Raw genomic sequence first — 13,324 nt, forward strand, 5'->3', positions numbered from 1 at the left:
TAACATGATTTCACATTTTTCTCCTTTTCTTTTTGAACATTTTAATATTATAAGAATTAAATTTTGGAGAAAAATCAGTTATTTCAAAAGATGCATTTCAGCTCTCCTGAAGAATTCTAGCTTTCTGTTGATACAAGAGGCTATCTTTTTCTGGCTTTCTGACATTGTCAATGGGCTCTTGAAATATATAGGAAAACCAATGCTTAAAATTCTTTTTGGTTTTACAAATATAAGTACATTATTGTATGAGAGTGAAGCTGAAATTAGTTACACATTAAAAATATAATATCTCATGAATACAAAAAAAAAGTGAGAAGTAATTAATTTACTTGTAAAACATTTTTTTCTGCATTTGAAAGTTCATAACTTTCATCACTAATGAAATATTTGGGAATCTAAATTGTTTCTTGATCTTGGCTGTATTTAGCACATGTATTTTTCTTATTCCTTATTATCTGTCTCCTCTGTGAAGAACTTTTTATCAGGGGCAAAAACCAACCAACCAACCAAACAAACCAGCTTGAACCAGGTTAGAATCTTGGCCTCACTGAATCAATGGCAAATCTCCCACTGACTTCAAGGGGCCAGGATTTTACCACACATTACCATCTTTATACAAAGAAGGAAAAGCAAACAGGCAAAGATATCATGTTATTAAAAGCAGAGTCCAAAAATGAGTCATCATCTAAACAATATGGCAAATGTTTACAAACAGAAGTAACCAAAAAAGTCAAGCTTCAATCTGAAATAATTTTAAAAGGAACTTGTTTCTCCAGAGAAAAAACATATTTTTCTGCCTAAACACAGAAAATTTAAATTTTAGGATAAAATTCTAAACATCCAGATTTTAGATCTTTAGCCTACTGCAATGATTTTTCAGCCAGCAGGTACTTTTAATGATATTAAATAATGCACAGTTGTATCTGCTTCATTGCAGCATCACTTCAAAAATGTAATTCACATTTACATTCTCTTCAGCTTGACCAGTTCCTAGAAATGAACCAATGTGATTACCTAAGCATATGACACACATAGAAGCTTAATGGCTGTTGGGATCCCCAGTGTAAATAACAGCATGTGCATGTAAATAATCTGCTTGTTTAAAGACAATTTTTGACATGCACTGGCTTGTAAGTAATATTTGCATTTGCCAGCCCTGCCTCACACAAGCACAAATGGACCTTTGTAGTAATGGGAAGATCCCTAGCAAGTGCAACCTGGGAAGCCAAGGAAGACAAGGAGAAGCAGCACTTTTCGTATCAGTCAGGAGTGGAGTCTGGCACTTAAGCTCTAGCTTAAGCTCTAGCCCAAAAAACAAATCTCTAGTTTAGAGCAAAGTGCTCTGCAGCATAGTATGCACCCAGAAAGCATTTGTCTTTTGTGAAGTTCACCAAAAGCAAATTTTCCTATTTGTATTCAAGCACTTCCATTACAGTATCAGTGGCACATACCAAAAAGTAGTCCTAGGAGTTTTAAGAACAGCCTGATGTTTAGGCACATAGTGTAAGGTAAATTCACAGGCTCATTCTCTAGCTAATCCAGAAAGTGGTTTATGCTGTTTTAAGACAAGTAATTGAGAAAGACAGCATGAGTTGCTCTCCAGGGATCTCCATTTTTCTCCATTGGTTAGGGGAGCCCAGGCAGCCAGATTAGAGATGAGACACAGCTTTGGATGGCTACCATCGAGTGAGGTGAACTCCATCCTGCAAATGGCAACTTACACTACAGAGGCTGGAGAAAGGAGACCCTGGTGGTTTAACTGACTTGGTATAGGCCTATGCACTGAGAAATTCTCATACATTCCATTCTCATCTGCACTGTCTGTTGAGAAGCACTGAAATGAGCCAGACATGAAGTGAATCTAGTTTTCTTCCCTGTCTCTGACATAAATCTGTTGTCATTATAAAGGAGCTCTGCTTTTACTGTCTAGAAGAGAAGGCAGACACACACGTTTGTACAAAGACCTACTACATTTCTTTCTTTTCATAACAAAAAAAGCATAGAATTCATGTTATTTTACCAGGAAAAATTATAGTCTTTACCTATTATCTGCATTTCTATCCATAGCAAGTACATTATCCTTTAATTAAGGTATACTGTATGCGTTATCTATGAAAGAGTTGTAATCATTTCAACATACTATTCACTGAAATACATTAATACAGCACCTATAATACACGAAAAATGAAATAGATGAAAATATAATACAATATTATAACTATTTTAAAGGTTTTTTTCTTCCTGGAAGAGTAGTAGGAGTATTAGAATTTATGGGATATGTTATCCTGTCTCCACTAGTTTCTTAAAATGAGAAGGATATGCAAGAGGTTAGCTACTTCCTAGAGAGATCTTAAGGCAGTGCAGGGGGAGTAGGTATCACATTTACCATGTATGAATGAATGAAAATATCTCACTTGAAGAAGTCTGATTTTTCTTACTGCACAGTTTCCCAAGAAGGAGGATTTGTGTGTGATCTGTTAAAAGTGAGCCCAAATCTGGCTTTATGTAGAAGGTAGTTAACAATTCACTCAGCTGTAAGTAGAAAAGCTTGTTATTCAGGCTGAGGGTAAGAAGGATGCTTTTTACCCTTTTTTACTTGAAGCTAGATCTCATGTAACTGCATTACATTAAATTGATAAGCCTTGTGGACCTGTGTAGATTTGATGAATGTCAGAGATTACCTTGACAGGCTTGAGAACTGGGCGCCATGTGAATCTCATGAAGTTCAACAAGGCCATTTCAAAGGTCCTGCACCTGAGCTGGGGCAATCCCCAGTATTGTACAGGCTGGGGCATGAAGGGAGTGAGTGCAGCCCTGTGGAGAAGGACTTGGGGATACTGGTGGATGAAAAATGGGACATAAGCTGGCAATGTGCAGCCCCGAAAAGCAACTGTATCCTGGGCTGCCCAACAAGAAGCATGGCCAGCAGGGTGGTGATTTTCCTCCTGTACTCTGCTCTTGTGAGACTCCACACGGAGTAATATTGGGGCAACTGCTTTAAACTGGAAGAAGGTAGCTTTAGATTGGACTGAAGGAAGATGTTTTTTACAGTGAGGGTGGTGAGACACTGGAATAGGTCATCCAGAAAAGTTGTGGATGCCCCCTTCCTGGAAGTTGCATGGAGCTTTGAGCAACCTGATCTAGTGGAAAACATCCCTGACCATGGTGGATGGGTTGTTCTAGATGATCTTTCAAAGTCCCTTCTGACTCGAACCATCCCATGACTCTGTGTTGTCTTTATAGTTTTCTTCATCAGTATCTGCAAATATGCTATTCATCAGCAGGCTAGGTGTAGAAATGATAAGAACAAATATCAACAACAATATTGAATAACGTGTATCATTATGAAAAATACTCAATGTTTTTCATAGCATTACTCTGAACATGTTAGATACTATATACTTTTAAGACACACTTTAAGGAGTTAAAGAAAGTTTTTGAAAACAAAACACTAAATCTTAAAAAATTGCAGCTTCTCATTGGTAAAATTTGCAGCTATAAGGTATAAACTAAGTAATTATAAGACGTGAAATATAATGGATCTGTGGACTGATGGCAGGGGGTTGGACTAGATGATCTCTAAACGTCACTTCTGACTCAAACCATTTTATGATTCTATGATGGCAAAACACAAATGCTTGCAATGCATACAGAATCAGTCAGTGATTTTCTGATTTTAAACAGTTGTGTGAAAAGATGATGGTTGGTTTTGGTTTTTTTTTGCTTACTCACTTTTCACAATTCTTCTTTTTTCATTAGAGCAGACTACAAACCTAAAGGAAATCGTGCACATACCTGTTTCTCCCCACTGGGCTTCTTGTGGTTTAAAAGCAGCTCCACGGCACCAACTACCTCCTTTCGTATGGCATGCAGCAGAGCATCTCCCACATATACGTTAAAACTTAAGAGCAGCTCAATGAGCTCCAGGTTCTCATTTTCAATTGCAATAAGGAGTGCAGTTCTTCCCAGGGGATCGATGCAATTAATATTAATCTTGAAATAAATTTCTGCTTCCTCCAAAGCTTTCTTTACACTGGCATAATCTCCTTTTTCCACGGCATTCAGATAGGCTTTCTCTGAATGAGACAGTTCGGATTCTGCCCGTACAATACGAAGAGGGATACGATCTCTGTAGGGAGCATTGACACTTCTTTTGTAGTAGAACTGGGCCATATTTTATGCCATTCTAATACTTTGTCTCTGCAAGACAAAAAGAAAGATTAAAACAGTAATATATTTGAGGGATATAGTACACAAAATTAACATTTGCAATACATAAGTATTTAAAACTCATGCTAAAATGTGACGTTGAAATAAGTATAAATGATCTCTATCGACAGAACTTGTAAAATCACCAGCAAAACACGGAAACATATAACCCTGTTACCATGTCAAAGCATATCTGACAGCATACCATTCACTTGTACCTATTCCTTAGACCTGTGGCAAAAATGAGATGATATAGTATAATGTAGTTTGCACCAAATGTGCAGCTCCACTTCATCCTTAATTTCATCATTCAGTTCCACTACCTCATGTTTCCCACAGTTTAAGAGTATACTCATACACAGTTGCTGCTGCTCATAGACTACACGGCACTTACACCTTTTAAGCTTGATTGTGGTAGGAGTTATGTCACTTAGAGATTGCTTCAGTTGCCCATCTAAGGTACCTAAGACCACTTTGAGATGCACAAATTATCTCACCAGCACTCCAGCATGGCTTGGGTCTTTCACAGGGTCTGTACACATTTGATACCTCCATGCAAATGAAATACCCTGACTTATCTATGGCAGGCACAGATTTCACTGTTCTGTGGTGAACCTTCCTAGTAAAGATTTAGATTCAATTTCATATGCTATCAGAAAACCATTCACACAAAATGCTTTTCCAATCAGCACTTACTAATGTACAAATGAGAATTCAGGACCTAAATGGAAAAAACAAAATCCACATGAGATAAATTTCCAAGGACTGGTAGATAATAATCATGGTTTTGATTCTGAACTATGCAGTAGTATATGAAAACTAATACTGAAACAATGCAACTATAAAACAACTCTTAAGTTTTACATACAAAAAAGAATTTAATGCCTCTACTTTTACTCTGTATACTTAGTGCAAGGACTTTGAAAAAATAATTTCTGCTAACAGGATGATTTTCTCTCAGCTCTATCTTCTACCTGGGGGGGGAGGGAAAAAAAGAAAGGAAAAAAAAGGAAAAAGGAGGAAGAGGAAAGAGAAAAATTTTACTTCAAACTGGACTTCAAAGAATGAGGTACACAAAACCACCTATTTTCTTCTGCAATTTAATTAGAGGTTAAACAGCTTATTACTCAAAGAACTATAATTTATTGTCATTTTCTCAGCTGACAAAGCAAGTTGCAGTTACTCACTGCCTTGTCTTCCATTTTTTTCAGACATAAAAAAAAAATCTTTGTTGAGATCCTAGATTGGAAAAGATAACACGTATTTTTATTATTGAGAGATTGTGAGGAACATAATAATTCATCTGTTCCAGTCTGCCTATGCAGTACAAGAAGAGATAAGTACAAGAGCTGTTACTAAGTTGTTTTCTTTGTTTTCCAGAGCAGATCAACAGAGCTTGAGGTAGGCAAGAAACAGATCCATATGAGCTGAGCAATTGCAATCCTTTGCAAGGTGTTTCCCAGTTCTCCCTCCAAGATGGTATTGGTCTGCAGTCTGGGCTACTAAAGGTTGCACGGTCTGTGGATAATGTTCTGTTAACCTCACTCTGACTAAAATAAAGTACATCTCCAATGCACAGTTTTGTACATCTAGAACAGATATATCACATTCTTACTGTTAATGCATTGTGTTTTGTCAGTTTCCTTTTTATTCTTGCTTTTCAAAATTGGAAGCTCAATCCAAGAAGAAAAAACATTGTTGTCTATGTTCAGTTTCAAATCAACAAACTTAAATAATCTGTAAATATCTAAAGGATGGGTGTTAAGGAGGATGGATTCGGATTCTTTGCAGCAGTGCCCAGTGGTAGGACAAGGAGCAATAGGAACAAGTTGGAACACAGGATATTCCATCTAAATACGAGGAAAAATTTCTTTATTGTGAGGGTGACAGAGCACTGGGACAGGCTGCTCAGGGAGGTTGTGATGTCTTCTTCTCTGGAGACATTCAAAATCTGCCTGGATTGAATCCTGTATTATGTGCTCTAGACAATCCTGCTTTAGTGTGTGTGTGTAGGGGGGAGGTGGACTAGATGATCTCAAGGTCCCTTCCATCTCTCTCTGACAATCCTGTGATTCTGCAAAATCTAGATATTCGTAAGTAGGTATCTACAGGAAAAGTGGGTTGCTCTATTCCCATTACAGCCACAGAGATTTAAGTCTCCATTCTGCTGCTCACAAATTGTCATCTGGTGCTGTATGCTGAGGATGTCCTGCTTGACTCCAGCTGCCACCTCAGAAGGACTTAGGGTTCTGACAAGGGGTCTACTTCTTATCTATCAGGTAGATGTTGGGTTAAGCTGTAACAATGCACAAATATTATTATTCAGTTGCTTAATATTTACAAAGAGTTCCCCAAGATCCCTTGAGAAAATTAAGTGACTGTAACTGGGATGTTATTATTAAAAGCTCTTCTCTCTTGAAAGAACAGGAATGAATCATTGCCTCTGGTGAGACCCCACCCGCAGTACTGTGTCCAGCTCTGGAGTCCTCAGCACAGGAGAGGTATGGACCTGTTGGGGCATGTACAGACAAAGGCCACAAAAACGATCAGAGGGATGAAACACCTCTCCTATGAAGAAAGGCTGAGAGAGTTGGTCTCGTTCAGCCTGGAGAAGAGAAGGCTCTGGGAAGACATCATAGCAGCCTCTTATTTTATAGAGGGAGCCTATGACAAAGACAAAGAGAGACTTTTAATGAAGGCCTGCCATGACAGGAGAAAGGGCAACTGTTTTAAACTGGAAGAGGGCAGTTACAGATTGGACAGAATCATAGAATCATAGAACAATTCAGGTTGGAAAAGGCCCTTGGGATCATTGAGTCCAACCATTGACCCTACACTACAAGGTCACCCCTAAACCATATCACCCAACACCCCATCTAAACGACACTTGAACACATCCAGGGATGGCGATTCAACCATCTCTCTAGGCAGTCTATTCCAGTGTCTGAGCACTCTTTCTGTGAAGAATTTCTTCCTAATGTCCAGCCTAAACTTGCCCTGTTACAACTTGCAACCATTCCCCCTAGTTCTGTCCCTAATTACCTGTGAGAAGAGACCAGCACCAACCTCTCTACAATGTCCTTTCAAGTAATTGTAGAGCATGATGAGATCCCCCCTCAGCCTCCTCTTCGTCAAACTGAACAGATCCAGCTCCCTCAGTCGCTCCTCATAAGGTCTATTCTCCAGGCCCTTCACCAGAAGGAAAACATTTTTTACAGCAAGCGTAGTGAGGCAATGGAACAGGTTGCCTAGTGAAGTTGTGGAAACCTCCCTCCCTGGAAGTGTTCAAGGCCAGACTGGATGAGACTTTGAGCAACCTGGTCTAGTGGGAGGTGTCCCTGCAATGGCAGGTGGTTTGACTAGATAATCTTTCAATGCCCCTTTGACACAAACCATGATTCCATGTTGTCTTTATGATTTTGTTTATCAGTATTTGCATATATGCTATTCATCACCAAGATACCTGTTGAAATGACAGAACAAATATCAACAATACTGACAAATGTTAAATACATTATTGTAAAAACTATTCAATGACTGTCATGTCATTAGTCTGACCACATAATAAACTATATACTGTAAGATACACTTTAAGAACTTAAGAGAAGTTTTCAAAAATACAGTACTAAATCTACAAAATGTTGCAGCTTCACAATGGTAAACTTTTTATCGATAAGCTAAGCAATTATAAGACATCAAATATAATGGATCTATTGACCTCTTGAGTCAAGCTATTTGCAGTGAAAGGAAACCAGGCAGAATGCTTTACTGCTTCGCCAATGGCACAAGATGTGTCCAAATGGAACACAGAGCCAACCTCCTATGAAAGTTTAATTTATTTTAGGAGCACAGTAAATGTATCTAAATACTGATATTTATCATCATATTTTCACATTGTCTAGGTAATCTCACCCCACCTTCCACTGTTTCTGCAGAAGGGCACAGGTTTCCCTGGCAATTCCCATGTCACACCTGCCAGCCGTGGGCCAAAGCAAACCCTGTGCTGAAGTCCTGAGCATCTTAAGTGGCCCAAACACACAGATTCTGCTTTAGCAACTGGTTACTGCCTTCAGCATTTACAGTTGAGAGTAAGGAAAGTCTTGAGCATAATTTGTCTAGCTTGTTATAGACAGCTATGTTAGGATGAAAAAAGTCATACCCTTCTACTAACATGGTTAAAAACTAATTTGGTTTTAATTTCCCTTTGAAGGGCCTTCTCAGCTTGATTTATGGCTGCTCTCACATAATTGGATTTTGTGACCTCTAATGCCTAGTCCTTCCTCCTCTGTTTGTAGGCTCCCAGTTACTCCTAATTTCCTTCCTAAACTGAATATTCACTCAGGTTTAGAATCCTTTTCTATACATTTTTTAAAAATCTTTTTTGAAGCAAAAGGCACAATTACATTTTGTGCTAAAGAAAGTTCGATTCCACATTAAATTTGGGGTGAATTTTAGATGAAAGTAAGCAAACCAGTGTCAGAGAGCATACTGAGGTTCAGTATTTTCATATACAGTATCTTCAGTATTTTCAGTATTTTCATATACAGTAGGGTCAGCAATGGAGTCAGTTTTTCAGTATTTCTTTCATTTATCAGAAAAATTCCACAGACCTAGACTACCCAGTAGCTTAGAGCTCAGAATAGTAAACTGAAAAGAGGGGGAATCTTAGTTAACTCTTTTCTCAGAAGAGTCTAGTAATTACCAAGTAATCGGGTTTTCCAGCATTTCTCCCTCTCTCAGAAATATAGCATTAAAAGAAAAAAAAAAAAGATACGTAATTATGACACCTGAAGACAAGATGTTGACTAAGATTGTCAACTATTCATTGGCTTACAGTAGGTGTAGCCACCAAAGCACACACGTACTCACTGCATAAATATATAGTGTTTCCAACCTCTGCCAGATGTCAGGGAAATATAATCAGGACCTCAGCAGGAGAAATAGACAAAAGAAGAGAAATGTAAAACTTGGACAGAAAATTGATTCCTATGAGACAAAAAAATCTTTCCTAACAGGCAATTTCATTTACACCTGCTACAGACTACTATTACAAATTACATGGGACTGTGTTTTTCATAGGTTGTTTTTCATGGAGGAATAACAACATTCTGCCATCTTTGCAAACCTTTAACACTTCCACTCTATCATTATTTGATATTTCAGTATTTCTTAAGGAAAGCTGATATTATTAATTTTACTGAGGCTAAAATAAATAATTGGAAATTGTCTTCTGCTGCTATATCATGTGTATATATACATGCATATTATAACCACAGGTACACCGAAGTTTCTGCATCATAGTTAATCATAGTTAAAGCTGAAAAAAAAGTAATCGAAATTCCTTGGCTTTTATTCAGCCCCTGCTTTTGCCTTATTTGCTTCCCCTACATATTTGATCATATCCTCACTATTTTTCCATGGGACTCTGACTTGCGCTTCCCTTGCATGCTGTCCCTTATCCAACAACATTGTTATAGCTGGGAGGAGCATCAGAGTGACCCTCCAAGGTCTTCTGAGACAAGTTGCTTCTATTGCCATTCACAGTAACTGTGCTTACATATTGTAACTCCTTCAGAGACAGGAAAAGACACCCGATGACAACACATCTCCTTCAGCAGATGGGCAGCTGGATGAGCCCAGATGTTCTCCATAGTACCCACACGTGAAACTTCCAAAATCCTCATTATAAGGATACTTTATCTTCATTACTCATCATTTAGTTAGGCTTACTGTAGCATTATTATACTATACAGTTTCTTCTGTGATGTCACCAGAAATAAACTTCTAATTTTGCTCATGAGTTTGCTTTTCAGACTATTTGTGTGAAGAAAAGTGAAACTTAAGAAGAAGTAACTATGGAAGCACTCTGCTCAGGAAACCAGAACATTTATGACAAGTGAATAACATACTGATTTCTCTGTGATCTTCAGAAACTTTTTTATATGCACTTTTTATGGCAAAGAAAAGTTTCTGACATTTGCTATATTCATGAAAGTATGAAATTTTCTTTCTAAAATAGATCTGTGACATACCAACTTTAATCTGACACAGAATCCTATTTGATACACAGAAAAATTATGCTCAAAGGGAGTTTTTGAAAGCAAGACTCTAGCGCTGATAAATCTCATCCAAAAAAGCATACAGTTTCTTCACTTTAATTCACCAGGACAAATCATTTCATCTGAACAAGAACAAAAGAAATGCAGATCAACCTTTTATTTCTGAACCCAGCATCAGTCCAGATACTGGTGCACAACCAAGGGTATAGACAAGTACCTTAACCATGTCTCCATCACTGAAGTCACCTGGATAGGCTGTGTCCATACTGTTAAATGCTCTTGGTCCCAGAATAGGACAGCTAAGTGAAAACTGGCTATTAGGAATAATTTGGAGTCCATGCTAACTCCTAAACTGTGCTTGGAAATTTTCATAGGAAGATGTTAATTGGCTTGAGTCAACACCGTTCAAGGGACTGTTCTAAGAACATCAGCTGCAGGTGATGGAGTTCCACTGCCCATCCATAGTTTCTAGCACCATTTATTTTACAGTTGTTATATATAGTTGGCAATACTGTATACAGGGTCCTCACCTGAAAGTCATTGTTCATTGTCAGAACTACAATCAGCTTCAGGCTTGAAAGCTGACAATAGTAGAAGTGGCAATTTGAACTTTAACACTGAATCATGCATGCAGGAGACAAACTGAATAGCACAATATGATATATGTTCCCTAGGAGGATGTTGACTAATTTGAAATGAAGCTAAACCTCTTGTTTGTGCTCTGGTTTAAAGTAGCCTATAATCCAAGTTGCAGTAAAGCAAAGAACTTGACATAGTATAAAGCTGCCAGTCAATGAGGGGAAGCAGACTATCTGCTTACATGTGTTCTGGCTTCACAATCAGCAAGGCAGGACATGAGCTAGAAAGAACAGCTTTAAGGAGCCAAGACACAATGGATATATGACAGATTAAATTCTACCAGCATCTTAAATCAGCAGTTTAAGAGATCTAGTCCCAGAGGAGTGTAAATGCTGACACTAAATGTGAAAAAACCTTTAATGCACTGACACAAGATTACTTGCTTAGATTTTTTTTTTGTCAGTTTTAAGACAGGATGCAATTTTATGGCAATTTTGCAGGTTTAAAGCATAGTGCTTCATATAAAGTATAAGGATGTTTTGTTACTTCACTTAGGCTATACCGAGTGGGATGAAACTTCCACCTTCTACGGCTGACATCACATCAGATCTCAGCTGAGAATTCTAGGTTCTTCTTGTAACAGCTACCTTTAAGGTCAGGACTGGTATCAGCATGAATCTTGAGAAATATCAAAATATCAGTTTTAGGAGATTATGAAAAAAACCAGCCCAGTGTTGAGAGATATTAGAAATTATTAACAGATCATACAGCAGAAGATGATCTGGGACCAAGCACACAGTATTGCAAATATGTATAATTCTTAAAATCAGAGTTACTAAAAAAATTGTTTCTTCAAGTATAGCTAAAACTGAGCCTAATTTCACTTACATTATGGGCGAAAAAATCAGATAGCTCCCTGCATGAAAAAAAAATGAGCACCACAAGCTCACAGAAGTATCATTAGACAATAATTCCTTTCTACTACATATTAAATAAGTTCATCTTCCCAGTTTTAAACTAGAAAGAGGCACGCTGAAAAGAACATGCATGTTTACCTCTTGCTGATGGGTAGTAGTATAAAATATCCCTGGGGAAGTGTGGGAATGACCCTGAAGCGTGAACTGTTTGTTCTTGCTCAGAGGGGAATACTGAAGCATTTAAGCCTGTTACCAGAGCAAAGGAGAGAAAGACTGCTTTCCACTGACTGACATGGACTTGTTATTTGAAATGATGGAGCACAAAAGATGCCAGCCCAGCCTAGATGCAGTAGGCAGCCAGTTTGGGTTGAGAAGGACAGAGAAGGCAATAACACAGATAATAATCTTAATGAGGGACTGCACCGTCCAATTGAGCTGATCTCCTTGTCTCCTTGGTTGGTGTTATTCTCCTGGGTAAATTCAAGGAGGTCTTCAAAATAATTTTCAAGAGAAAGTACTTCAGTGTCATCTGGCTGCACAGAAGGCTGTCTTCCAGCATTCCCAACAGTAGTGCTGGCCTTATTCTCTGTGGATGTGATCCTGCAACATTCACACAGTACAGCAACATTTCTCGGGAGGCATGGGGAGTGGGCTATCTCCATCCTCAGCAAGAGGGTGGAAGGTCTTTCTCCAAATGAGGAAAGAAGAATCATAGAATTATAGAATCATAGAATCATAGAATCATAGAATCATAGAATCATAGAATCATAGAATCATAGAATGGCCTAGGCTGGAAGGGACCTTAGAGATCATTTTAATCCAGCCTCCCTGTCACCAGGGACGCCACCTCTTGACTAGATCAGATAACACATGGGGATCGAACGGGAAAGAAACAAGTACACAATTTCTGCTGAGAAACCAAACCATGGTTGGGCAGAACTGGCGTGACCTTACAAGTTCACCTGAGGAAGAAAGGCAGAGTAGCTTGGGAATTACAGAACAAGAGCATTATTTTGGGAGTTATGCTAGAGGTGGCAGTGACTTTTCTATGCTAAAGGATGTGTTTATGTGTAGATCCACATGTCTTGCCGTGCTTCACATGATGAAGTTCCAGGCAGCATGCAGTTTGGCCAGGAAAGAGGTTTTGGGCAGATTGCCCAAATACCTTTAGTAAAGACTTGCTAATAAAAACACTCCAATGTGGGTCCACTTTTAGATGTAGAAGCTAAGCCACCCAAGGATAAGTTAAAACACTTTCTAGTGCTTAGGGCCAATAGGGAGCCAACTGTGAAGAGATCTATGTACAAACATATACCCTCATGTAAACATTTTAGTACTGTCTGCTGGCCTCAGAGTGTATTTTGCGGCAAGCCTCAAAAGAGGCTGAACTCAAATAAAACAAAAGCTGGCAATAAATAAAGACTAGTCAGGGGGAACTGTTCAATCTTAGGAATTTAGTGGACTGTTTCCACACAGATCCTTAATGGTTCTGCCCTCACACCGCTTATGTAGTAACACGTGATTTAATTTTGATATTTTACTAAAAGACTTCATAAAAAT

General features: G+C 38.4%; 1 protein-coding gene across 1 annotated transcript; it reads right to left on the bottom strand.

Moving 5' to 3' along the window:
- Positions 1–3,795: 3,795 nt before the first annotated feature.
- Positions 3,796–4,194, bottom strand: LOC104277841 (short transient receptor potential channel 4-like; the record flags this gene model as incomplete). Its single annotated transcript, XM_009874616.1, has 1 exon — positions 3,796–4,194. A coding segment is annotated over exon 1 (378 nt), but the record flags the coding sequence as incomplete, so codon positions are not given.
- Positions 4,195–13,324: the final 9,130 nt, after the last annotated feature.

The sequence above is a fragment of the Apaloderma vittatum genome, unplaced genomic scaffold, assembly GCF_000703405.1.
Source record: "Apaloderma vittatum isolate BGI_N311 unplaced genomic scaffold, ASM70340v1 scaffold1958, whole genome shotgun sequence".
Lineage (NCBI taxonomy): Eukaryota > Metazoa > Chordata > Aves > Trogoniformes > Trogonidae > Apaloderma > Apaloderma vittatum.